Raw genomic sequence first — 27,781 nt, forward strand, 5'->3', positions numbered from 1 at the left:
AGGCATTTCAGCAGCCAGTGTGCAGTGTACATGCTCAGCTGAACAGGGAATGGGGTTCTTCAGATTTTGTCTCTGTTGATTATTTGTCACATGACTTTGAATAAGTTGCTTTATTTTCATATTGTTTCTGGCTTCTACACATATATATCTCTTAAGCTGTGGCGTAATTTTAAGAAAGGTGCAAGTAGACCAAGTGTTCTACTTCGTTTCTACTTGTTTCCTCTCCTCCTTTTAGAGTGGAGCTTTCCTACAGGCTGAGCTCTCAGTCTTGGTCGTGAATCTCTTTTCCTTTTCTGTCCATTGGTGTTTGAACTCTCAGGTTATGTCTCCAACTTCTCAGGCAAAGACAGCTGATGTGTTAAGGGTGCTAAGAGCTCCTCTGCTTGCTCACCATCCAAGAACTGTTTATAGCTCATTCACCTCATTGCTAGAAGCAGCTGTTTACAGTTAGTAGAAAATACCTAGTCATGAAAGGAGTGAGTGAGGATCTGTGTTCTGGTATGGGCAATGAAGGGGAAAGAAACAGCTTATTTGAGTTGAAACAATAAATTTGTGAGAAGGTTTGGTTGTCTTACATGTTTCCCAGCAACCTCCACTCAATAGGCTTAGACTGTCTATTATAGCATCATAGAATAGCTTGGGCGGATGGGACGTTAAAGCTTGTATTTTTCAACCCCTGTTATAGGCAGGGATACCTTCCACTAGACCAGGTTGCTTAAAGCCCAACCGAACTTGGCCTTGAACACTTACAGGGATGGGGCAGCCACAGCTTCTGTGGAAAGCTAGTGCCAGTGCCTCACCACCCTCACAGTAAATAATTTTTTTTAATAGCTAATGTAAGTTTACCTTATCTTATGTTCTCACATGCAAGTTTTGCAGTGTCTTGTGACGTAATCACATAATGACTTGGAGAAGACTATTAGAAAACCTGCCTTCTATTCTTTAAATGTTTAATCACCTTCTGCTAGATGCTGTAGGTTGAGCAATGTTTATGTTAGAATATAAAACAGTTTCTATTTGATTTTTCTCAAAGACAAAGGTGGATTCTAGATGGTCCAGTGTTCCTGGTTTACCTTCTGAACCTGAACTGGGAGATGCTGTGATACCCTTTGCTAGAAAATCCGTATCATTAGAATATTTTGTTTATTGCACATGAAAGTAAGGTAGGTAGTTACAATTGTAAAAGCACATAAACCCAGCCAATTCTATAAAATGAGTTTTATCCTGTACTTTCATTAATTTATTATTTCTGCTTAATCTCATAGGATGCTGTGAACTAGAAGGTATTGAGAAGTAATTTAAAAAAGTTTGTCAGTAAGGAGATGTCCTGGGTTCAGTAGTAGTCATCACCTGTCTCCTTCTTAGTAGCTGGTGCAGTGCTGTGGTTTTGATTTTTCAGCTTAAACCTTGACAGGAGAATGTGGAAATGAAGCATCATGTCAGAGAGATGTAGAAACAATAGAGAGCTTGGAATGAATTCAGGTTGCCAAAACAAGTGGGGGACCAATTAAATCATTCTCACCAATAATTGTCATGTCATCTTCGGGGGTAGACTGTGAGGTGGTGGGGAAAGGAGGTGAGAAAGAGGAATATTCTGTATCAGCATTAGTGCTGAAGAACATGACTGAGTAATGTTTGGCATTTTTCTGTTAAATATCCTGTGAAATAATGTGCAAGGTGTAAATGATGACCCTGGGAGTCTGCCTTCTGCAGTCTTCCCTGGAAATGGAAAATGGTATGCTTTGAATGCATATAAAAATTGCTGTCATTAGCACCTCTATGTAGGAGACAAGAATTACATTGCATAGCAAGCATGACCTTTACAAGGTGGAAGAAAAATTGGAAAGCCATACTTGAAAGCTTTTGGGTAGGCAAAACCAAATCTTGGATTGAGATAACCCCAAGCTGTCAGTGATTTTCTTTCTCTTCTTGCTTTTAGTTCTTAAAGTTAGACTAGCACAATCGTGAAATAAAATTTAACTTTTTATCCACTTTCAACTCCATCATAAGTATGCTATTCACATGCCAGGACTTCTAAGTTTTATGAGAGAACCTTTCATTCCCCAGCCATGAAGATGCAGACACCTTCCTTCTTTGTGCGGACAGTAGCGCATGTAGGTATGATTGCAAAAATTTGTGGGAGGGCGGAGGGAATTCCCAAACAAACCAACATTTGCACACGGGTTTTGCATAGAAGCTTGAGATGAGGGAGAGTGAAAGTTTGGGGTAATTATGGAAGTGAGTGAGTAAAGGAAGGGCCAGGGATGCTTTAGCAGAATCATATTTTTACAAGTGAGCCAGTGGTGAATTTGCCTCAATATTTATGGCTCATAAAGACTTCCAGCTTCCAACAGTAAACCTAAAGAATCAGAATTACATATGCAAAGCTGTAGGATGGAAACTGGGGAGGAAACTACTTCTGGTTTTTTACCACCTTCTACTGCAGGCTGTAACTGGGAGAAGAAAACACCATATCTTGACCTTACTGCGCTTTGCTGCAGCTTGTTTGATCCCTCTAGCAGTGCTGGTTTCTTAATCAAAAACCAGATAATTTTTGCAAGTATGTTATAATCACCTAAACTATGAATTCAGCTGTAATCCTAGCTTTAGATAAGACCAAGTGTGTGGTCCTTTCCTGTAGGAGGTGCTTTTCAGTTTGTGACTGCTTTCTTTCAAGAACACTGCTCAGTTGTAGTATTTTCTGTAATATTCTCTGTAGTATTTTCCGTGTTGTACAGGCTATTAAAAACAGTTACACTGACACACTTACTTTCATATTGGGTGCAATATGTGTATATTGATGGAAAAATGCAAAACTTCTCACTTGTCTCATCTGCCCTTGTGACAAATGATTACTTTCTTGACACATATTAAGCACCTCAAAGTATAAAACACAAAATATTTCTGCAATTTGTGCATAGAATAGAAAGAAAATGGCTTCTCGAGTGTGAATGACTCCTCTCTTTATAAAACAAGCAAGGATAATAGAAAATCACTAGCTTCAACTTTAATTTATCAGCTTTGTGCTTGCAGATCCTGATTACAGACTGCTTCCCAATACTTTCTCCTTCCCCATCTTCTTAACCATCTGTTAGTGAGAACCAGTGTAGAGTGAAGTTGAGTCAGGATGACTTTATCATCGCAAATGCAGTTCACCTCAGCAGAGAGAACTACGCAAAATCCTGTTTCTCCCTTGAAAACCTCAAGCTCCCATCAACATCAGCCCAGCAGTACCATAGCTTCTTGAATTTCAGTGGATTTGAAGAAAGCAAGCTTTTTCTTCTGCACTGAGCTGAATCCTTTTTTTTTTTTTCTAATGAAGTGTTTAATAGGAAAGAGCATAAACATCTACTGTCATTGATTAGGATTCTGTATTCGCCTTTAACACTTGTATCAGAATCTTGAAAATTTCTTTACTTTTAGGAAGACATACTTTACCATATAAGAATATTTGAGCCAAGAGGTTTTTTTTTTTTAGGAAAACAGTTTACTAGAATAAGACTTGCAAGTAAGTTTTACTTAGAAACAAAATTGTCACTATTTGACACATTGCTCAAACAAGCTAGGTAGGAAATCTGTTAGTTATTTCCAGTGCTGTCACATTTTGGAGAAAGCTAAGTGCTCCCTACTGTTTAACCTAACCCTGTGCAGTGTGTGTGTATACAGACCTAATACTTCCATTGAGTATGACTTCATTCCACTGTTGCTGATTTGTCTGGTGATAATTATAGGTCTTGTGCTGTGATTTAAGCACATGTTGGATTTGTTGTGATCTGCCTCTGAATGCTTCATTGTCATTCATTTGTTAAGACATATCCTGTGCTGTTCAGAGAACTCGTACTCTAAATGTTTAGTTATTATTTTTAAAGTACTTGCCTTTTTAGATTTAAAAACATAATCCATATCTTACTGGCAGAATAGGTTTGTTAGCTTTTAGTCAAGGAAGATGTCTCATATGAATCTGCTGTGTCTAGAACTATTACAGTTTGTCACTTAATGCTAAAACTAGCAAAATGTATGCATGTGGTTGTATAATATATGCTCAAGTGTTAGCTCAGAATTTTAAGCTTGCTTTGAAAGTTGTGGTAGGAAATGTCAGAAAAATGCTGCTCAGAAGGCATGTTATGTTCAAAGCAGCTTAGGGGCAGATGTGCCTAAAATATTTGCTTTTGTTGATTTACTTTGTGCCTTTTGGGAATCTTGAATGTGAGGCCAGGCTGAGGTTCAACGTCATAAAGTCTAGCAAAATGGAAGTTTTATACGAATAGAGCCATGTGTTAACGGTAGTCAGCAGCCCTTGCATCTGTTCTTGGCTCTGCCACTGATGTGTTTGATGACTTATTACAAGGTGTTTCACCCCCCATGAATCCTCTTTAAGTTGGTGCCAATAATACTAGCTTCCTTGGTCAAACACTTTGAGGTAAACTTAAATTATTACTGTATTAGTCTTGAAGTGGTTTAAAATGGGCTCTCATTTCCTGTTCAGCTGAGTACAAATGTGATCAGATTCCACATTAATGTTATCCTTATGGTGAAATGCTGCCCCTGTATGTTTAGGGTTTTTTTTCCCCCAAATTGGTGCTCCTCTGTTCTTTTTAAAATTGGTGTTTCTTTTTTTTTTTTTAATTGAAGTAACTTTTCTCTTTCTAAAACAATGTCCCAGTGACCTGAAAACCACTTCTGGAATTTTTTTTTTTTAGGTGGGTTGAAGTACTGTGCGTACTAAAATGTGCCCATCATGCAATAAATAAAATAGGATTTTACAAACCAGTCACTGGACTAATTATCAAACAGTAATTAATTAACATTTGATAGTTCATGTGAAAGAAAATGGCAAGGCTGGACTGTGGTTGCCTTAAGGCATTAAAAGATGACAGTGATCTCTACCTTTGCGCTGATCGGACGAAAATTAAGTGAAATCTAATGTGTTTCTTTGCAGTTCTTGGGTTTTCCTCAGTTTTAGTTCAGTTGTAAGGATGGGATTTCATATGACTTTTTTTTTATGCATTCTCTTTTTTTTTAAGCATTTTCTCATGTGTTTTAGACCCCAAGTTCAGCAGCATTTTCAATGAGTTTTTTTCTTATTATTAGGTTGATTCTTCACTCTCTTTTCATACTTTTCTCCACAATATTAAGATGCTCAGTATAAGCACCAGCTGTAGGTTGTCCTGTAGAGCTGTTCTTAATAAGCGATGCTATGTAAACATGTAAAGGCAGAGTTGTGCTGTTTAACTCTGCCATTACGTTTGGTGTCTTGCCTCTAGTAAGTAGGCTCAGGGAATTATGCTCCTTCAGAAAACTGTTCAGCAAACCAAACTTAGTTACTCCCGTCTCTTCATTTTATTTCATAGATTTCTACAGCGGACATCTCCAGCTACAGTATTTCACAGTAAGGTTCCTTAGTGCAAATAACTTGTATTTGTGGCTTACCCAAACTCTCTATCCTTATAAACTCATGGACATAGGCTACGCTGTACTCAGGATCCTATAAAATTGTACAGTAATGATTCTGAACTCAGTGGGATATCTGCAGATAAGGAAAACTGATGGGCATGTGTGTATTATATAGAAGAAGGGTAATAAAGAGAGCAGCAACTATTGCCATGGAAAGTCTCCAAGCTGCACAGAGCCTGTAGTTTGCTCATGATCCAAACCCGCAAAAATAAGTATTGGAGGTACTGTATTCTTCTCTGTTCTTAGGTACTGTAGACTTAAGATGCTGTGTTAGAGAAAGCAAAACACAGTAATTCAGCATATTTCTATTAATAAAGCAGCATACTTCATATTTTCACCAGGGGAGAAAATAGTTTCATAGTTTCCCAAAAGGAGTTTGTTAATCTCTTCTAGAGAATAGCTTCCTAACTCAAGCTTCTATTAGCTTGAGTTGGAAAGAAGCCTTCTTTCTGCCATTAGTCATGTTAATAAGGGGATGAATGAGTCAACTTTTAGAAAGATCGGAATGACTGTGGTCTAGGAAAAGACATTGAATAAGGTATGTAACTTCTTTCATGTAATGTCTTAATACCACTTCTGTTTATCCGTCTGGTTATGCAGAGTAGCAGCACAAGACCTCAGCCAGTGACCGGGGGATATTTCAGTAACAAAAATAATCAGTGCCTACAGGCCTTTCTTGAGGGGCGTGTTTCTAGCTGTCACCTAACTTCAAGGTCCAAGGGGTTAAATGTATTCTTAATACTTTACTGCAACAGCTGATTCAACCGAGGAAAAATGTGTAGGTGCCAAGGAAACTCTCACAAGTTGAAAAGCTACTAGCCTCTGGGAATTTCATCCTGATACACATGGTACATATTAGGACCTCATGTGGGAAAACTGTATTTTATAGAATGTGAAGGAGAAAACAGTATAATTCACAAGATGATCAGAATACAAATGCTTTGTTAAAGGATATTTTTACTGTAACAAAGAGCAGACAAGCAGGGGATCAAATTCAGTGGGAACAGATGAATTAAAATTTAGGTTATATTTCAAACAGTGGGTAAGTGAATCTTAACCATTATGGCTGGCTAGAAGAAACGTGTAAGCTTTACTGTTCTTTGAGGATGAAGGCTTTTAATCTCATTTTTGCATATCCCCATGAAAGTCAGCCAGTTGCAGGCAAACTTGACAAACAAGGGAGAGTCTTGAGGATGATAAGTTATTTTATAATAATTGGTACCTTGTGGAGGGGAGCACGTACTCAAATTAGCATCACAAGTGAAGGACAGACAGCACAGAGGTTGGTACTGGCCTTAGAGCTTAAATATTTTAGGTGGCTTAAAGGATTGACAGCTGCAAGGCAGTGTTTACCAGTCTGTACTGCTCAGTGTTTTGTTAAGGTAACTGCTGTGTTCTGAAGTCACAGTAATTGGTACTTAATATTGGGCAGTGTTGTGAAAACGCTTTGGTAAGAAAGAGCTCAGACTGTAAACTGAGAGAAATCACTTTCCTCTGTTGCAGTAAGGCTTCAGCTAGGGCTTTGTGGAAGGGCATGGGTGGTTGGGGTTGTCTTAAATGGCTAGGTTTTGCAATTATGTTAAAGTTGTGTCAAGGGCATTTTAGGAACACATGATCAGGCACCCTGTTTATGTTACCAGAATGAAGCGTGTCACAGTTTTAACTCTTCTTGGTGGTGTTGCAGTTCTTGGGTTTTAATACTCCCTTTAGGTTTTTCATCTCTTCCTGATTTTCTATTCTGTGTTTCAAGGAGTGGGAAGGAGAAGATCAAAACCTCATGAGCAGTACAGAAATTCAGTTACCCAGAGTGATCGTTACACTACAGAAGAGCAATTTAGCTGAAATAGTCTATCATCCAGTTTACTGGCTTCATACTGAGATTGCATTGACTTCTTATGTTCATAAGTAGGTTATAGGGATACTAAGTGATAAGTACTTAAAACAGACTTGCAGTTTAAATGGTGTCCTTTTAAAATGTGTGTTATATGTTTCTCTCTACATTGGTTTCCATTTGTTATTGCCTTGTTAAGTGTAGCAAGTTATGTTAAGTCACCTCATTTTCTTCATTATGCTCAGTTGGAGGTTAACCTGATTTTCTTTCATCAAGATGTTTTCTTCCCAGTAAGTCTACCTGTCTTGCGTTCAGTCATTAATAAATGTTGTGAATAGCAGTCCTATATTGAAAAAATATCTCATTAAGAATCATGAAAGTTTTAACAACCTGCCTGTTTAATAAAAAAGAGAAAAACGGAGTTTCTTTCTGATGTAAGTGTTCTATATTTATTCAGATTCATGTTGGTTTTTTTTCTTGCAGTACATTATAGCTGTTTGTGCTACTTCCCCAACCCATCCTGATACTTTTCATGGTTCTGAACTATTCAAGTTAGAATAGGTTGTCTATCGTGACTCCGCATTCAAGGTTTAGACTTGTTTTTTAGACTGCCTTTGCTATGTATTTTCTGTATTACGTGACAGTTCTCTTTCTGTGTGTACCTCATATCTCTGCCTGTAAAGCGGGCATCCCTACTATCTTTCACGCTTGTCTCTGGTGTCATAAATATTTGAGCTTACTATGTCTGTGGGAAGGCTTCAGAGTGTGTGGTGCTTGTGATTATCCTTGAGAGAAATTGAATTGCATAGGGCACTCTTTATTCAGAGTGTTATTTTCAGTCTATCTTTACTTTTGCTCTTAACTAAAGCAAAATGTTTCCTGCAAGGAAAAGATACTGTTAACTTCTCCTTTTCCAAAGTCTGCCCTGGAGCAGGAAACAGTTTGATCTTTTGTGCTGTCCTAAGAGGAATGTAAACAGTTGGGGAGAATAAGGAATGTACAGTTTCTACTCTTGTGTGGACCTTTAATATAGCTTAACTGGTTTTTATCATTAAGTTTTTTTGCATGCATAAGTAAATATTCTTTATAAAGTAACTTCAGGACATTTTGGAAGGTAGTAGTTCTGAATGTCTAAAGGAGTTCTAAAAATAGGGGTTTTGCTATATATGTTTTCAATATTTGTCTTTTCATTGCTTCCCTTAGTCCTCCTTTTAATTATGTCCAAGGTTTTGCTTGGAGGAGTCTTAGAGAGAATCATTATTAAATAGTAGAGATTTGCAGAGGTTTGACTGTGTGTGTCATATCTCAGAATCTGCAGAAAGCCCTTTTATGCGTTCCTACAGGTGACAACTGTGTGACTGATTTGTTCTGTCTCCTTCAGCATTTCCTGTAATCTCAGTCTGTCTGAATGGCACTACATATTGGCATGTGGTATCCTGGCAAGCAGCCATGGAAACGTTTTCAGTTTCTGAAGCATGTGGCTGAAGTTTCACTACAGACAGCAAATAAGTTCCTGAAGGCAGAGGTGGAAGGTGGGGGCTGGAAAGAAAGCCTTCTGCTCACCCCTCTCTGCTTTGTGGTTTTCTGAACCTTTCAGCTGCAGGGCTCATACTGCCATGCATTACTGGCTTTGCTTCAGGTTTTTGTACTTGCGAACGCTGTGAGCCTTCGCAGCTCCAATTTTATTATTGCTAGCATTTTCTTTGTAGTATATTGGATTATGCATGTGGGGAGGGTTCTTCAGTTCTTGCTCAGCATGAGGCCACGGGTAGGCATGTTTCTGACATTGTGACCTTGTTACTGAAGAAAAAGGCTTTTTTTTGTTATTGTTCATTTCTCTCAGATGACTGTAACTGGAAGTAGCCCTTAATATAGCTGACAGCAGCGAAGTGATGGGGAGCTCATGAGTGCTTCTGGGTGGTGTGGAGCAAGAAGGCAGTCTTGAGTCCGTGCCCAGCCTGGGGGAACCTCCTTTGAGCAACTTGTGCAGCTGCTTGGCCAGCTTTTGGGTCAGATGAGTTTTTTCTGTTATAGTCTGTTCCATCTTCCTCTTCTGTTTGCCCCAAATAAAGACACATACTTCTTGGCCACAAGTTGTAGCTTCCTTACCATTCACATGAAGAGGCAGAAGTCTTGACAGCTGTACTTACGGGTTGCCATCCTTGGGTCTGAGTGCTTACTGGGTGGCTCCCATCCGTCATAAGTCTCCAAAAGAACCCAGAAGTCTCCTGTGTAACTTACCCGCAGTGGAGCTGTGGTAAGTGACAGCTGAACACCATCTTAGAAGAAGAGCAAAAAAAAAAGAAAGGGGGGGGGGGAGGGGTTGTGCGGAGAAGGGAGGTGTTTTAGGAAGCAGTGTTCCCAGTACATTGTCTAGCTTGGGATTTCTAGCTTAGGTTGAAAGGCAGTTTTAAAGAAGAGCAAAGACAAGCAGATGCTGTAAAAATGAGGCAGTCAAACTTGTGCCTGCTTTAGGCCCTGTTTCATGCTTACTTGTTTGAAATTAGTAGGACATTAGTGATGTTTAAAAACATGCATCACCTGTCTTTGTTTGTCAAACAAACATCACCTGTCTTTGATATATCATGGTCTTTCTAAAACACCTGATTGGTGGAAAGACCTTCTGAAAACATCTGGAAAGAATGAGTGGGGAAGCTTGCTTAATTAAGTTTTGCTCTGATTTGGCTATGTTTCTACAGGTGCTTCCCTTTCTCTTTTTGTTTTTCAATTCGACAGTGTATTGCATGCACACTGTCCTTGGAGGTGTTCTTTTTTCAAACCTGGGAAGATCAGACATGGATTAAAATCTAAGATCTGTCTAGTCATTTTCCTTGGGCACTTGCTAGTTTAAAGAAACCAAACCAAACAAAAAACCCCCAAACCCTACAACCAAAACAACAACAAAAATACCCAAACAAAACCAAAAACAAAACCATAGAAACAAAAACAACAAAACGACCACAGACAAACAAAAAAATCCCCATCCAGGCCCCCAAAAAACCCAACAAAAAATGAGAAAGGTGAGGAACTTCCTGAGTTAAACATTCCAGATATTGAAAGCCCTTTTTGTGCAGTTATGTATTATCAGTCAAGTCTACTATGGCGAACAAAGTTTTGGATGTTATGTTGAAGCAAGGAAGTCTGCTTTGATACAGAAAATTTATGAGCATGACTCCTTTGAAAGCACCTGATATGCTAATATGAAGTGCCTTTTTCCATTTTGACTAATTTCATGTTTTCTAGGGAATGTGTACTCTGATTCCAGAAAGAATTATAAATGATTGTTAACTGGGGGATATTTTGTTAGATTGAAGCAAATTATTGTTAGGCATGCATGATTTTGAAGGTTTGGATATCTTCACCCAAAGTAAATTACTGCATTCCTTTCTTCAAAACTGAAAAAAAAGTGTCAAGTTTTCTGTTCCTCTGAAGTTTTCTTGAATCATGACCACTAATGAAACAATAGCGGTATAAGATTACTTGTTTCCTGCATGTCTGGCTGATGTCATGCGCTTTAATTTTTATTCAAGATGTTGTCACTGAATTTATTTCTCTGTTTTTGAAGCTGTTAATAATCAAAATCCATAAAGAAAACAGAGGAATACCAAGAAAAGAGAAACACATTGCGATGAGTAAAGGAAAAGATTGCAGTTGAAGTGATTGATAGCTCAGATTCAGGTCAAATGATGAATTGCAAGAGGTGTTTCAGAGTCCTTTTCCTGAGCTGTTCACTGTGTTCATATGTTCTTTGGTTAGGTTCTGTTTGAACATGTAGTTACATTGCTGAGTAGGCTTCTACTCCAGTTGGACTGAGTAAGAGCACAGTTTGGTTCAGACCAGTATCTCATGAATTCAGTGTTTTCTTATGTTAGTTTCACTGTAAATCTGCAATGAGTATGTGTGATTGAAAGAGAAAAAAATACCATGTTTTGCTCAATGCTGGGTTATTTAAACTTAAGGGTCACAATTTAGCTACACTTAGTGCAACCCTAATAAAGTAAACAAGGCTTGACTTGTTTTGAGGGAACAAAATCTGATCTAGAAAATCTGTCAAGGGTAATTTTAACTGACATTTTAGCATATTATGTCCAAGCAACCACCTCACATTTGGCCGTTCTCTTATTTCCAATTGGTGCATCATTTAATGAAGAATTATAAAGTTGTTGGAGGTATGCAGGGAGGCATGAGTTTTCTCCTGGAAACGTTTTAAGTACCTGCTGCATAGATACTGTCCTAGAAAAAGTCCAAAGGCATGGAGTTTGCTCTTCAAAAATACCACCAGACTTCAGAGCTACTCAGCAGTTCTTTGAGGCTCATACAGTGTGACTGAATTCCTGTTTCATCAACTTAAATCTGGAATGACAACCAAAATTTAAATTGTGTTGGCAAGATTGACAAGGTAAAGTAAGATCATTCAGCTGAAAAAATTAAACAGTAACAAACGTTCAATACCTTGTTAATGAATGCTGACAGGAAAAGAGATGAAAAACAGTTTTGGGGAATGAGGTACAAAAACCAGTTAGAGATATTACAGATTTTTAAAAAGTACATTGAGTGCTATCTCTTAAGTTTTTTAGAATGAACTGAAATGTTTTTATTGGTACAGCTCATTTGTCTGTGTATGTCTTTATGCATAGCATACCATGAAGCCATACAAAGTCCATCTGTTATGCAGCTTATGTACACTTCAGTTTTCAGCTTTGCAAACACATTTTTCCACAGGATAACTTTGTAATGACATTTTAGTCAATTCGAAACACTTCTCTGTTTCATTGACATATTCTTTGAAGTTCTTCTAAAATAGTTTTGTAGAAGCAGAACACGTTACAGGTTAGGAGTATGTTATAGTTTTTCCCAAAACCAAACTTGTGTTTGCTAATGATTCTGAAATATTTTTCATATGAAAATGCTGTCTAAACACTGAAGCAAAGTTTAAAGTATTTTGTGCAAAAATTATTGTTAGCAGTTTGCATGTGTTAAGGTCTGTTAGGAAGCACCTCACTCTTTTTTCAGATCTGCACAACTAAAACAGTTAAGAGGCCCTGAAATGTTCTGCAGAATTATCAACAAAATTATTTATTTGTTACCTGATGCTTGCAGCTCAACAGTGGAATGATAAAGATACCACTGACAGGAAGACTGGAAACAATGCTGTATATCTGTTCTTTCAGAAACAATTAGAGGCTAGGGATTGCAGATGAAATGTTTTTATTCAATAACATATAAACAAGTAAAACATTGCTAATGTTTCAGTCAATAGTTTTCTGATTTATTTTTTTTTATTAAAAAGAACCAAACAACATACCAAAAAATAACAACTTGCAAATGCCATTTTGTCCTCTTTTTCCTTGATTTTTAAAAGGTTGAAAGATTGCAAACAGATACCTTTGAATCCTACTCATGATCTATCAAATGTGTGTTTGGACATCATGGTCACTTTATTTTTACTCTTTCCATATTACCACTGTATTAGTAGTGCTGATACGATCTTACAAATGTAGCATTTTTTTTAAATAAGGGATTTTTAAAATTTATTGTTCACTTCGTGATCTAATTGGCCTAGAACAAAACCATTTATTCAGCATTAGACCATGTACCACTCTGAGGGTTTTCTGCTTTTAGGCCTGATCTACGTGTCTTCCCCTCCCTTTCTGCTCGGTGTACAAAGGCAAGTTTATAAATAATATGCAGAGCTGCAGAGTTTGTGAAGAAACGTATCTGTGGTTGGCTGGAATTAATATCTTGTACCTTTCAGAGTATATATGTCTTTCCGTATATCTGAAATGCTTGTACACCAACGCATGGAGTATGAGAAACAGCATGAACTGGAGGTGTTGGTCTGTTCCCAGAGCTGCGATGTCACTGGTGAGACTTGGTGGGATGAGTCCCATGACTGGAGTGCTGGGATCAGGGCTGCAGCTGTTCAGGAGGGATGAGCAGGGCAGGTGAGGTGGAGGAGTTGCACTGTCTGTAAGGGAGAGCTTTGACTGTACAGCCCTTACAGTTATGGGTAATGTGGTTGGGAGCTTCTGGTGAGGATGAGGGGGATGGAAAACAAAGGAGATTTGTGTGTTTACTGTTCACTCAGCCATGATGATAGCACTGATGGTTTATTCTATAGAAACTTAAGAGAAATCTCTGGATTGGTGGACCTTGTCCTTATGGGAGATTTCAAATTCCCAGACATCATCTGGGAATACCAGACCAGTGTGACAAGCAAGTCTGGGAAATTCCAGAAGTATGTTGAAGATAATTTCTTGTCACAGGTATGCAGTAAGCCAACTAGAAAAGGTTTCCTCCTACACTTGTTTGTGAATAGAGAAGAACTTGTGTGAGATGTGATGGTAGGTGGCTGTCTTGGCCACAGTGATCATGAAATGGTTAAGTTTTAATATTTTCAGTGTAGTAAGAAGGAAGGGCAGCAGGGTAATTTCCCTAAATTTAAAGAGAGCAAACTGAGCTGTTCAGGGAGCTTGTTAGCCATGCCACTTGGGAATCTGCTTTTGAGGGCTTGGGGGATCTATGAGAGCTAGTCAGTTTTTAGGAACCACCTTTTAGAAGCACAGGAAAAGGTAATCGCATTGTGCTGAAAGTCAAGCAAGTGGGGAGAAGACCAGCTGGGCTCAACAGTGGAGCTTCAGAGGAAGAAGAAATTGTGTGATATCTGGAAGTGAGCTCAGGCTTCACAGGAAGAGTTCATGTATGCAGGGAGAAGGCACCAAAGGACAAAGCTTAGAGCTGAATCAGCTGGTAAGAATGGCTTTTTTAAAGTATGTCGATAGCAAAAAGAGGTCTGAAGAAATCACTGGATTGATACTTGAAAGTAGCCTTCTGCCTAATAGGGATGTAGAAAAATCAGAGGCATTTAGTGTGTTTTTTCAGCCCAGGGTTCATCAAAACACAGCAGAACAGGCTGGTCAAAGGAGATGATTATCCTGCTGTATTTAGCATTGTGCGGCCTTGCCTTGAGCCCTGTGTGCAGCTCAGGGCCCACAGTTTAAGGAGGATGTGAAGGTCCTTGAATGCAGGCAGAGGAAGGCAACAAAGCTGGTGGAAGGGCAGGAAGGCGCGTCCTGTGAGGGGCGGCCGAGGGCTCCGGCCTTGTCTGGTGTGGAGGAAAGGAGGCTGAGGGATGAGCTCATTGCTCCCTCCAGCTTCCTGAGGAGGGGAAGTGGAGAGGGGGTGCTCATCTCTTCTCCCTGCGATTCAGCAACAGGAAGTGTGGGAATGGCTCAGAGCTGCCCTGAGGAGGTTTTGGCTGAACATATGAAAGCATTTCTTCACCAAGAGGGTAGCCAGACACTGGGACAGGCTTCCTGGAGAGGTGATCAGTGCCCCAAGCCTGTTTAAGAGGCACTTGGGCAATGCCCTTAATAATTATATTTTAACTTTTTTTCAGGTGGTTGGACTGGAGGATACTTGTAGGTCTCTTCCAACTTGAAATAGTTTATTCCATCTTCTTAGGCAGAAAAATAAAGCTGTAGGTATGCTGTAATGCTCAGAAACAGCATTGCAATTTTTATTATTTCACTTTGAAGAAAATCTTAATTTCTGTGCTCCTTTGTTATAAATCACTCATCATTAGTCTCATGTGGCTACCTGTTCTCCTGTTCTCTTACCTCAGAATGTCAAACAGCTGAATAGTGTAATTGCTACGGTCAATTACCTGCCTGCCAACAGATATAACATCTGCATTACCTGCATGCAAACTGAGCTACTTCGGCTGTGTTTATGCCTGGAGCATACATTTGTATCATATTCGTTGTAAATGTGTTTGCACACAGACTTCAAATCTCTGTACTTGAGGGTATTTTTTTGTTGTAGAGCATTGTATTGATCTGGCACACAGCTAATGCTAAGTAAAAGCCAGAAAAAGCAGGCAGATCAACGTAAACATACCATGTAAATAATTGTTTCAGCCTTAGTGGTACTCTTCTAGAGTTTTAAGCTCATGCCATGTTAATATCAATGTTTTGCTTAAATTAGGATAGCATGCTTTATTATGTTTTCCCAATTTCTAATAAGTGGTATTAATAAAATGTGCTTGAGGAGATATTTTTCTTTTCCTTCTCTTAGTATCACTCTCCAATTGCTAAAGTAACCCCGATATGCAGTCTAGTGCTCGTGATCTTACGTGTAGCTGCTCTGAATGGCATCAGATAGGCAATGGAAGCAAAATCAGTTACCTTTCCCAATTTATTAAATATGAAGAAACAGTGCCATTAATATTGAAATACTTCTGCAAGAAACAGTTTCCTGACATCCTAATTTAAAATACACTGCAGGCTGAAGGCTTACAAGGGCAGTAAAGGTACCTAATGTGTATTGTTCCTCTAAGTGAAAAATGCCATTGCAGTAGAGATATAATGGGGGTGTGCTAGCACCATAGAATTACTGTGTTGCTTTTAGATACTAGTTAATATTATTTCAAATACAAACTCTGTATTCAATGTAAACAGTAACTGAGTTATGGTAATTTCATGGGGATGTTCCCATGTCTCCCATCTCAGTTTCATAGTTTTAAATACTTCATGTTCTGTGAAGAGAAGTTCTCTGTCATCACTTGCCTTTTGCGGGAGGGTGCTGATGTAGTCCAGAAGCTGTCTTAGCCATTAAGAAATCCACTCACTTTTACTACTGGAACCACTTACGAGTTTCTTCTTAAATGTCGTGTAAAAAATCAACTACATTTATGAAGATAAGACATAATGATGAATGAATGGTGTGTGCAGTAGCAGATTTTGTTCTTTACTACTGTGTTTTCAGAGAAGTTCTGCCAGATGCGTTACAGACACAGGTTCTCATCTCTTGTCTCAATGCAGTGGAAAAATTACTACCAACTTAGAGCTTTAGGCAGCAGACACTTCTCGGTTTTTAAGCATTCCCAGATAGGGAAGATGTACCTTTGCAGGGCTGATGCAAACACAGATTGCATGTGACACTGTTCTTTACCGGAAAAATGTTCTGTTGGTATTTTAAGTTACTGTATGTGCTCCATAAAATGAAAACCTTTACAAGTAAAATAAACTGTATTTACTTTACCATTAATGAAGTAAAATGATCATTAAGAGCAGAAGTTTGATGGAAAAATTCTTAGCCTTGGCTTGCAGTTCAGCAGAAATGGTTTAACACAAATATGGTATCACTGGAATAGAGAGTAGTTCTGAAAATATTTGTTCCCAGTTTAATTTTGCATAGCATATTGAACTTAAAATAGAGACACCCCACCCCCACCACTTTTCTCTCATTCCTGTCTTATCTGGAGGAAACCTGAGGGAGCAGACAGATGGGATAGGAGGCATGAATTATAAATAGTCGGAGACATCTCCAGTAACTTCCATGTGTCTCATTAAGGATTGTTGTTTGTGTGTGCAGTGCAGAATATAACTGAACAGCTTTCTGTGTCTGTAAGTCAAGGAGAGGACTTCTGCACCATCTGCCACATGTAGTGAAGTCTGGAAGCTTGCAGGTGCCTGAGGATCTTTTGGTGTCTGTCGTAGGGCGCTCAAGAGAACTGCTCCTCCTGCTGGAAGTTCTGGAAAGGGTGGAAAAACCCGGTTTAAAACGGCATTTCAGGGTCCAGTGGATGTGGGTGGAAAAACACGGTTTAAAACGGCATTTCAAGGTCCAGTGGATGTTTTGCTACCAGCCAGATTCTAGTAAGTGAGGTGGAGCTTTAAAATCCTTTCCTGTTGCAGTTGCATTTTAGCAAAGCGGGAAGATACTAGGCAAGTAAGTTGTGTGGATTTGAACTGTGTAACTTTACACAATAGTGAATTTCCAAGTTAGGTAGTTGTTGCCTGTTGTCTGGCAGTACAGACTGCTTTCTTCTTTATTGTTAATGAGTGAAGGTGCATTCTTTCCCATCTGCAGCATGTGTACATCAAATGGCCCTGCATAGCATTATGAAATCAGGATAGCTTAGGTTCCCCTTCTAATCCCTGCTTATGTCAAAACACTTAGTGGCTGTACTTTAAAAAGCAAGGAAATATTTTGTATGTGCTACAGAGAAAAAAAAAAAATCAATAGTAGGAAGTCTTGCGTCTCTTCAATTTAGAGTTTCATGTTCTCAATTGCTTCTAGGACCTGCAGCCACATAGTATATGTCCACTGAGAATTAGTAAGAGAAACCAGTAAATCACAGAAAATCTTTAAATTTACTTAAATTGACAGCATTGTAAATGTGAAACTGCAGGTTATGCCACTTGAATCCGTAGATGTAGGAAGCTCACTGCTGTATTTGAGAAACTCAGAGTTGTGTGTTGAAGGCTTACTGCTGTCTTCATGTGCTAAGAGGAAGAGTTACGAGGGTATATGTGGCCTTTTAACTGTATAAAATGCTCAACCAAACAAAAAGCAACCACCATCCCACCCCCCCCCCCAAGAAAAAACCACCAAAAAAACCCCAAAAAAACCCCAAAACTGAATGAAAAAAGAACCCCAAACCAAAACCCCAAGCAAACAAAACCTCAAAATAAACAGAACAAAACATGCACCAAAAAGCCCCCAAGCGAACAAACAAAATCCCCAAACCCAACCACCAACAGAAAACCCAAACCTTACCTTTATTAGTCTATTTTTATATTTTTGTTCTGACTGGTAAGAAATTTGTGAGTGGGTGTTCACTGTTCTCTCTGGTCTTTTAGCAATGTTTAAAGGCCAGTGCTAATGACTTCTGAAAGACCTGGATTTGGAAAACCTTGTTGGGCATGGCAAAAGTTTTTTCCCCTTCCCTGCCCTTCTGTCTTGTGTATCAGTTTGATCTGAATTGATGAAGATGATGTCCAGTGGTCAGGGAATAGACACTATATTCAGAAAACATTACACTGAAAGTTGGGTAGTATTCACTTTGTTTAAGGGGTTGTAAGCTGTATCTTGCTGTCCTGTCCATCTGGCAGAAATTATGAGCTTTTGGGATGTGGGGCAGGGGACTTAATAAGATTGCAAATGCAATGCTAAAAGCTCAGCCTTAGTTCTGTCTTGGTGCCTCCTGTGCTTTCACTTCAGGGTTGTATTTTTCTCATCACATACTTGTCAGTGTAAGGAGTTAAGCAAACGAGAATTCCTTACTCCTAATGTAGGAGGTACTTTATAACCCACATTTAATTTAGTAATTTTTGCTAGCTTTTGTTTGAACCTGCCCGGCAATTTGTTGGAATTAATGGCTGAGGTGTACCTTGAAGGTAGCGCATTATGGACCCGTGCTCTTCCGGGCTGTTGTTGTATAGAGTCCAAGTACAGCAGCTCAGCAGCTGTCAAGGGGAGCTACTGAGTAACAGGGTCAAAGAGCTTTTATAGAAATCAGAGCTGAATACTTAAAACTGACTTCTTGCTGCAAGAGGGATTTGGGATGACAGTCTGCCTTCCTCTGAAAGTGAATGCCACCCCTTTATTCTGAGACTCCTTTTAATGAAGATGGTGATGGATAGAGAGAAAAGTTGATTGAAGGGTGACCAATCTGAGCAAATTATAGGAAAGAATCTATAAAATACCAGTGCAGAGAGTTACAGTTAAACCAGTTCTCTGTCAAAAGGCTTTTCTTCCTCACAGCAGCCACCAGTGTTTCCTGTAGGGTACACAAAATATATGTGAATTGTTACAGTCATTATTCTGCGTCGTTCTTATGTTGTGTCAACATCTGCGTAAAAAAATCTGCCTTTCCTTACTCATTCATACTGCAATTTTTAAAAATGAAAAATCTATTCACAATGAAGTATGTAATGGTGTTGGAGCAGCAAATGAATCTCAAAGCTGTTAAAAAGCATAGCTCTTACTAGAATTTTGTTATTGTTATCTCCGAAGGCCTCAGTGTGGTCACTGTTAGTTAAATGCATTCTCATGGCTTGATTTGCATCTGTTCCTTAGGTGCCAGTTAATATCTGATGCAGCACATGGGAATGCATGTGTCAACACAAAAGAAAAAGCAGTGCTTCACTTGTGGGTTAAAGAAGCAAAACATTTGAGATAAATGATTTAAGCCACTTAACATGAGCTGTAGAGAAAGCATATTCCCCTGAAGAATAGTGGACAAATAATCTACTCTTCATAAATTCCTGTCCTAGCTTGCAGTGATCTTGGGTAACTCATTATGCTGGCATTATCAAAAGAATTCAGCTGTAGAGTGCATTGAATGAGAATGGAGCACTCACATCTCTTTCTTATATGTAGAATGAGTCTAATAAGCAATTTTGCTGACACAGATACTGAGATCTTGTGGAGAAGAAAAAAAATCCCTGTGAATAAAATTATGTATTAGTAATGATAATGTTGTTACTAAGCTTCATTTGAAGATGCACACTGATATCTTGCATTTGGTCTCTGGAAGGCACATTTAAATTTGTGCCTCTTTGAAGGCACATTTAAATAATTAGCTGCGAATTACTGTGCTTTGGTGTATGGGATGGCTGGTCAAAATGAATGGATCAGCATAGCCAATGTGCCTCTAACTATTCCTGTTCTTTGTGAACTATTTGTAGTGAAGCAAGGATTGCAGCTGAGTGCCTAAATAGTCCTCTGTCAAGAGCAATTAAGTGACAGTATATTGTGGTTGAGTACCTGAGAATGTGCACAGTACTGGAAGTCAGTATTTGTGCAGTTGCTCCTGTGTGTATGTGCTTCCCCAGCATTATAGAAAAATGGTATTCCACTTAGGAGAACTACTTCTTGTCCTGGGACCTGAGCCTTCTTGCCCTAGCTTCTACACCTTTGCTGTAGTTAGAGCCCTGTCAGATCAAACTTTGCTTCTGCGGCCAGAGGTGTTCAAATACTGAATAGAAGCTTGAAATTATATGAAACTAAAAGACTACACAAACTGTTAAATGATGGAGGGAAGAAGGGAAGGTTTAGAAGCTAGGGCAAGAAGGCTCAGGAGGAGCAGGAAGGCTTTTCTGTCTTTGAAAAAGTTGTCAGTATTGTGTGCTTACTAGAATTATTAAAGTTTACAAGTGCCCTGTTAAGGGAAGACATGTCAGAATAAGGTGAAATACTGCTTCTAGGAGGTTTAACACAAAATGGTCAGTGTCCAACAGAAAGGAATGTTTCATTGTATTTTGGGGTGAACGCTGCTGTTAACTGCTTTGGGTTTCTGTTGCTGGTTTTGATCTGTTGGTCTGTATTTGCAATTTGCTTTTGTCTTTCTTTCCTTTTTCCACTATATCTAGGTTTTTCTTCCTACCTGTCCTGTGGTTTACCTGACTCTTGCAACTTCTCCAGTTGACAAACCTTGATAGGATGATTGCCTGCTGGCTTGGCTAAACCACATATGTCATTGCAGCTCTGGTTACTACTTGCGACAGTTAACAGAACAGAGAGCTTATACTAGTGCATGTTGGTTCAGAGTGCACGGAGGTGCTGTTTCTGCCAGTATGTGTGGTAGTGGATTCCATAAGAGAGGTGAGGCTTTCACTTTTGTTGCAGTCTACATGTATGCAAGAGCATGGAGCTTACCTCAGTCACTTCTTTTCAGGACAGTTTCATTCACAAGATTATAGTCTTTTTCTTCTAGTAAAAGCTATCTTTCAGCTTGGGAAGGCACCCAAAGTAGTTTCATTGTGATTAAGTGTTTTGTATCCCATCACCCAAGTTCCAACAGAGTCTGCAACTATAAAAGACTTTGTTTTCAGAACTGTAATGAGAAACTTTGACAAGGTACTATTCAGTATAGCTAACAGCTGTGTAAATCTGAAAGAAGGGATGTTTGAAGGAGAGAATGAAAAATATTTATGCTGACAGTGTTTTCTGCACCAATTAAGTGCTCAGGAAGAAGTTGGCCTGATATTTATTTAAAAAAAAAAAAGGAAAAAAGTGATTTGTGACTTGTCAAGTAATGGAGCCTGAAATCTCTGTAACAGTTAATGTATTATTACGGTTTCTAAAATTTCAGTGTTTCCATATGGATAAATACTTGCTATATAATCATGCCCTGGTTTTATATAAGTGGATTTCAGTCTTCTGAACCCTGCATGGACATTCAATTAATACTGGGAAGGCTGTCTCCTCAAGTTTTCTTCTGAGGCAGAGGAGGAGCAGGAGGGCTTCTCCGTCTTTGAAAGAGTTGTCAGTATGTATTATGTGCTTACTAGAACTATTATACTTACAGTTTTCAAGTGCCCTATTAAGGGAAGACATGTCAGAATAAGGTGAAATACTACTTCTGGGAGGTTTAACACAAAACGGTCACTGTCCAAGTTCAGAGCTTTGTATGTCTGAAAGCACCTCTTAGATTTGAACAATCATGATAGTTTTTATTCAAAACCTTTGAAATTCCATTTTATAAACTGTAAATTCTTTTTTTCTTGTCAGGAAAACCAGACTAAAGTCTATAGCTGTAAGACTGCAGAAGAGTTTGGAAAAGTGATTATTCTTTGTCTACTTTGTCATTTTTTTCCTTTTCTGTTGGTTGCATAAAGTGAACTGTGTAGTGATACTCAACTGCAATAGGTGAGCAGGGACTTGCCATTTTCCTCATTCTTGAAGTCCCTGTGTGGATTTGGTGCTAACAGAGGAGGACAACGGCAAGGTAGTAGGAGAAAATTCTGCTTTGTGCATTTACTTACGGATTAACCAAGTTTCTATGTTCTCAGAAAGCTGACGAGTGCCCTATTAAGGGAAGACATGTCAGTGTAAGGTGAAATATTACTTCTGGGAGGTTTAATACAAAATGGTCACTGTTCAAGTTCAAAGTTTTATATGTCTTAAACCACCTCTACTATTATAGGTCACAGAATAGTTAGGGTTGGAAAGGACCTTAAGATCATCTAGTTCTAACCCTCCTGCCTTGGGCAGGGACACCTCACACTAAACCATCCCACCCAAGGCTTCATCCAGCCTGGCCTTGAGCATAGGACGGAGCATTCACAACTTCCTTGGACAACCCATTCCAGTGCCTCACCACCCTCACAGGAAAGAATTTCCTCCTTATATCCAATCTAAACTTCCCCTGTTTAAATTTTAACCCATTACCCCTTGTCCTATCACTACAGTCCCTGATGAAGAGTCCCTCCCCAGCATCATTATAGGCCCCCTTCAGATACTGGAAGGCTGCTATGAGGTCTCCACACAGCCTTCTCTTCTCCAGGCTGAACAGCTCCAACTTTCTCAGCCTATCTTCATACGGGAGGTGCTCCAGTCCCCTGATCATCCTCGTGGCCCTTCTCTGGACTTATTCCAACAGTTCCATGTCCTTTTTATGTTGAGGACACCAGAACTGCGCACAATACTCCAAGTGAGGTCTCACGAGAGCAGAGTAGAGGGGCAGGATCACCTCCTTTGACCTGCTGGTCACGCTCCTTTTGATGCACCCTAGGATATGGTTGGCTTTCTGGGTTGTGAGCACACACTGAAGCTGGCTCATGTTCATTTTGTCATTGACCAACACACCCAAATCTTCTCTGCAGGGCTGCTCTGAATCTCTTCTCTGCCCAGTCTGTAACTGTGCCTGGGATTGCTCCGACACAGGTGTAGGACCTTGCACTTGTCATGGTTAAACTTCATAAGGTTGGCATCAGCCCACCTCACAAGTGTGCCAAGGTCCCCCTGGATGGCATTCCTTCTCTCCAGCATATCAACCGAAACACAACTTGGTGTCATTGGCAGACTTGCTGAGGGTGCATTCAATCCCACTGTCCATGTAATAAACAAAGATGTTGAACAAGACTGGTCCTACCACCGGTCCCTGAGGGAGAGCACTCATTACTGGTATCCAGCTGGACATTGAGCCATTGACCACAACTCTGTGTGCGGTCACCCAGCCATTCTCTGTCCACCGAGTGGTTCACCTGTCAAATTGATGTGTCTGCAATTTAGAGACAAGGATGTCATGTGGGACAGTGTTGAACATTTTGCACAAGTCCAGGTAGATGACATCAACTGCTCTACCCCTGTCCATCAGCTCTGTAGCCCCATCATAGAAGGCCACCAAATTGGTCAGGCAGGATTTCCCCTTAGTGAAGCCATGCTGGCTGTCACCAAGCACCTTGTTGTTTTTCATGTGCCTTAGCATGCCTTCCAGGAGAATGTGCTTCAAGATTTTGCCAGGCACAGAGGTGAGACTGACTGGTCTATAAGTCCCCGAGTCTTCCATTTTCCCCTTCTTGAAAATGGGGGTTATATTTCCCTTTTTCCAGTCGTTGGGAACTTCACCTGACTGCCATGATTTTTCAAATATGATGGCCAGTGGCTTAACAACTTCATTCGCCAGCTCCTTCAGGACCTGCGGATGGATTTCATCACGTCCCATGGACTTGCATACGTTCAGGTTTTTAAGATGGTCTCGAAGCAGATCCTCTCCTACAGTGGGCCTAGGGTCTTCATTCTCACAGTCCCTGCTTCTGCCTTCAAAGACTTGGGTGGTGTGGTCAGAGCATTTGCCAGTGAAGACTGAGGCAAAGAAGTCATTCAGAACCTCAGCCTTCTCCAAATCCAGGGTAGCCAGTTCTCCCTATAGCCTCCAGAGAGGGCCCACGTTGTCCCTTGTCTGTCTTTTATTTGCAATGTAACTATAGAATCCCTTCGTGTTATCCTTTACATCCCTAGCCAAATTTGATTCTAAGTGGGCCTTAGCTTTCCTAACCTGGTCCCAATCATTGATCATACTATTGAGAATGTGGCAGCAGTTGTATTCCTGGATGTGTCTGATGGGCCTTGTGATGTTTTTGGCATGGTAGACCGTGGTAAGTGCCTACCTGTGTTCTGTGCTGAAAAGCATAAGTTTGGTATTCAGACCCTTGCACAGCTGATTGCAAAATATGCCTTCTGTAAAGTATAGTTTCAGTTGCACCCGATACAGTGCAGCTACCAGGAAATTCTAAAGAGAGTCTACATCTTAAGAAATGATGATCCATCTGTGAGTCTGAAGTGTATTTTTTTTATTCAGCAAAAATTGAGATAGCTCGAGCAGAATTTTCTGAAGAAATCAACCCTTTGTGTACAAATTGCATCATTTTACCAGTCTACAACAGAGAACCTTTTAGTATGATATTGAGATGATAGTCCATATGACATGAGTTGTCACACATATCAGTGCAGCATTTGAAAGGATGGTTTCTCAAGCTCAGGCTACCTTTGTGCTTATGTGTTACATGGGCATGAATTCTGTAATGGGGTTGTCATGCAGCCAAATGGGAGAAGGGAAGGGTGGCTTCTGTTCTAAGTTCTGTAATGACCTGCTTATTGTCACTGTCTGAAGTTGTGCGACTTTATTCACAGAGCTTATGCTCAGTGCTATGGGGACTTCATGTAAATAAAAGCCCTTGCATTAAACTGAAAACTTGAAGGAAAAGATTATATATTGCAGCTAGTAATGCGTACTATAATGTTAAAGAAGGTTGAATCCTATAGAGTAAACCTGGTTACTGTTTTAACATAATACAGTACATAATCTTCCTGAGATTCTGCGCTATATACTGGAATGTTGTATCATCACCCTTTCCGCAGTAGTAGAGATTTCAATTTTATTTGCATTAGTTCTAATTCAATTAATTTATTTAAAATTACATTACATAGTATTAGGATTTTATTAGTATTAGGTCATGAATACATGAATGGTAGTTCTGCCCTCCACGTGTTCAACTTTCACAGGGTGGAATCCTATGTACTTCCCATTCCTAAAACAAGCCTTGGCTGCAGTGTGTATGTAGCTGTTGTGGGTACTCAGTGGGTCCACCTTGTGTTGAAGTCCCTGGTGTTCTGCTTTAGCAGTCTGAAAGGATTGAGAAAGTGAGGAGTGGTGGGGGAAATTACTATGGCTAAACTATAGGTTGTATATAGGCAGGAACAATTTGCTTGTAAAATTCATGTTGCGTTGTGCACACATATGTCGTACTGTGTGTGTGTGCAGTTTTGTAATGGTGCTGAACTATTGTTGCAGATTATTTACTCATATGTTTTGTTTGTGCATTTAAAACATTTGTGTGTGTGTGTGTGTTAAATACAGTTTTTTCTCTTTGTTTCAGTGTGCAAAGATCCACCCTACAAAGTTGAAGAATCTGGGTATGCTGGTTTCATTTTACCAATTGAGGTTTACTTCAAAAACAAGGTATAAAATTGTTATATACTTTATATATATAAAATATATACTTTGCATTTAAAAGAAAAATAATGTGGAAGTTAGGGGTTTTTAAAGATTTACAGTTTAATTCATAAACTCAGTTAAAAATTAGGTTTAGTTATCTTCATCAGTGCTGTTCCTCAATTCAAAGTCACTGTAACTTTTAGAAATATGTAGCTGTATTTAGCAGATAGCTATGAAATTAGGATTACCTGATAAAATAGAGATGTTGAATGTAATTATTCAGAGTTACTAGCCCTACTCAGAAGTGGACAGACTTTAAATAATTCTGAAGGAAGTTCGTGAACCACCACTTAAACCTTAAGAAAGGATACTGGTCTTGATTATGTCAATTTTATAATGAACTCAGTGTTCTGTTTTAGTATGGCTGGTCTTTTTAGTTTGTTCAGGATTTTATCTTTCAAAACAGTCTTTTTTTCCTTTTTTTTTTTTTTTTTTTTTTAATCCTGCATCTTCAGTCTGAAAGTCCGTTATTTTAGACTTCATGGGAACATTGACTCTACTCAACATTACCAGGGGCACGGTTTAACAAACCCCCAGTGCCATTCTACATTATTATTCTTATGTTATTGTCGTAACTCAAATTGAGTCTTAAGTGAATGCTGCACTTACTGTGGGTCTCTTTGAGAGCACATACAGAGATTTCCTTTAATGTACGTAACAGGGTCTGTATTACTACTAACTTTTTCAGATGAAAAGAATCTAATTTGGGTGGAATTAAATAGCAGAAAGCTTGCAAGGTTTAATGTACAGTATGTTAACTGCAGTATTTTAGGTTTGTCATGTGCCTTGGTGGAGCTGCTGTTAGACTTCCCATGTGCTTCTAAGAGAACCTGTGTGTTTATTTTATATTGCCAAGGTGTAGTTTAATCCAGTTATTTTAATAGTCATTGTTGCATCTTTAATGTGTTGAATGCTTGGTGAAAACCTAAAACTGAAGGAAAATAGAAATACACATTTGCTAGAACCCTGGTCACTTAAAATTCATATTAAATTCATAACTTCGTTAGCTGTGTGTACCTTCAAGTAGATATTCCAGTCTTCTTTGTCTTTCACAGAAAACTCTGTCAAGGTGCACGGTGTGAATACTTCTGCTCAGGCACTTTCTAAGTTGTAGGTTTCAAACAGGTAATCCTGAAATGTTCCCTGTATCAATCTGTGAAGAGCAGGGCTTAGTCTACCCCGTTGGCAGTTGGAAAAGGAAACAGAACTGCTTCAGTGAGTTGACTGGCTTTTTTGGTGTGCTTTTTAGGTCTGTCTCCATTAGGGAAGCAGTTTTGCTTCATTCAGGAAACCTAATGAAAAGCAGCACGTTCTCTTTAAGTCCTCTGTTAAGAGTTCATCCCAAAACTCGGCAGACAAAGTCAGAAGATAGTAAGTCAGTCGTTGAAGCATCTCTACAGAAGGCTTCCTGCCCGATGTTTCTTCTTTTGTTTTTCACTCAGACTTATGGCTGCCTTTGCTGACTGTGGCGACCAGCAGGAGTTGTGGCTTAGACTGAGATCAAGAGGGCAGCAGTGATTACAACTCACCTCACCCTCAAGCAGCATGTGGAATTAGAAAGTTTGCAAACATCCCTCACCCCTATTTTGGTGTCATGGAATACGACAAGCAGCAGTTGGACTGTGAGTCAGCTAGCTCTTCACACAGCTGCAGCAGCATGCACTTCCCTGGGTTTGGTACAATACAAGGGAAAAGTGGCACAAAAATTGAGCTGGAATTCCTGAGGCAAACTGCTGCTTTCTGCTGGCTCAGCTACTCTTCCTCCCTTAAGCCACTTCACAGGTTTTCCAGTACAGAAAAAGAGGAGATAGACAGAAGGAGGAAGAGGAGACAGACCATCATCACTTATTCAAGGTAGATAACTTTTCAATTTCTGATTCAGAAAGTACCCTAGTGAATAGAGAAGGCAAGGGTACAGGAAGCCACCTGGACCATGGAGAATTACAGGATAGCTGTTCCCAGGACTAGGCAGAAATTGGTAGAAAATCTAATTGGCATTTCATCCTGGCATAAAATATCCAAGCTTTAAAGAATTAGAGAAATGATAAACACACACCCCCTCCCAAATTCATCAGCAGCAGACTATAGTTGTTAGCCATTGAGACAAAGTCCTTGAGAAATGCTTTTAGTCAAAAGGCTCTGGAAAATATAGTCCATTTAGGATAAGGTGCATAAACTGTAGTATATTCCGCCTTTGTTGTCACACCATTTTGAAATAATGGTGGTGGTACTGGGAGTTGTTTGTGTAGTGAAAGTCTTCTTTAAAATCACTGGTTATGTTCATCTGACTTTCCACAGAATTCTTTGAAGACTCACATTTGTAAACTCTTACAACTTTGCTTTTATGGCAAAGCTGCTGGTACCAACCGTTTGCCTGTAGCAACATCACACGTTTTGTGAGCAGATTGGGGTGTAAATCTTCCAAT

General features: G+C 39.4%; 1 protein-coding gene across 1 annotated transcript in view; it reads left to right on the top strand.

Annotated features, from left to right (window-relative positions):
* MLLT3 (MLLT3 super elongation complex subunit) overlaps positions 1 to 27,781 on the top strand; it is a 124,053-nt gene that overhangs the window by 39,799 nt on the left and 56,473 nt on the right. The window contains exon 3 of the mRNA XM_065664018.1: positions 25,237 to 25,319. Within this exon, the coding sequence (XP_065520090.1) occupies positions 25,237 to 25,319 (83 nt within the window). The remainder of the gene's footprint in view (positions 1 to 25,236; positions 25,320 to 27,781) is intronic.

Source organism: Lathamus discolor, chromosome Z (genome assembly GCF_037157495.1).
Source record: "Lathamus discolor isolate bLatDis1 chromosome Z, bLatDis1.hap1, whole genome shotgun sequence".
NCBI classification, from domain to species: Eukaryota; Metazoa; Chordata; class Aves; order Psittaciformes; family Psittacidae; genus Lathamus; species Lathamus discolor.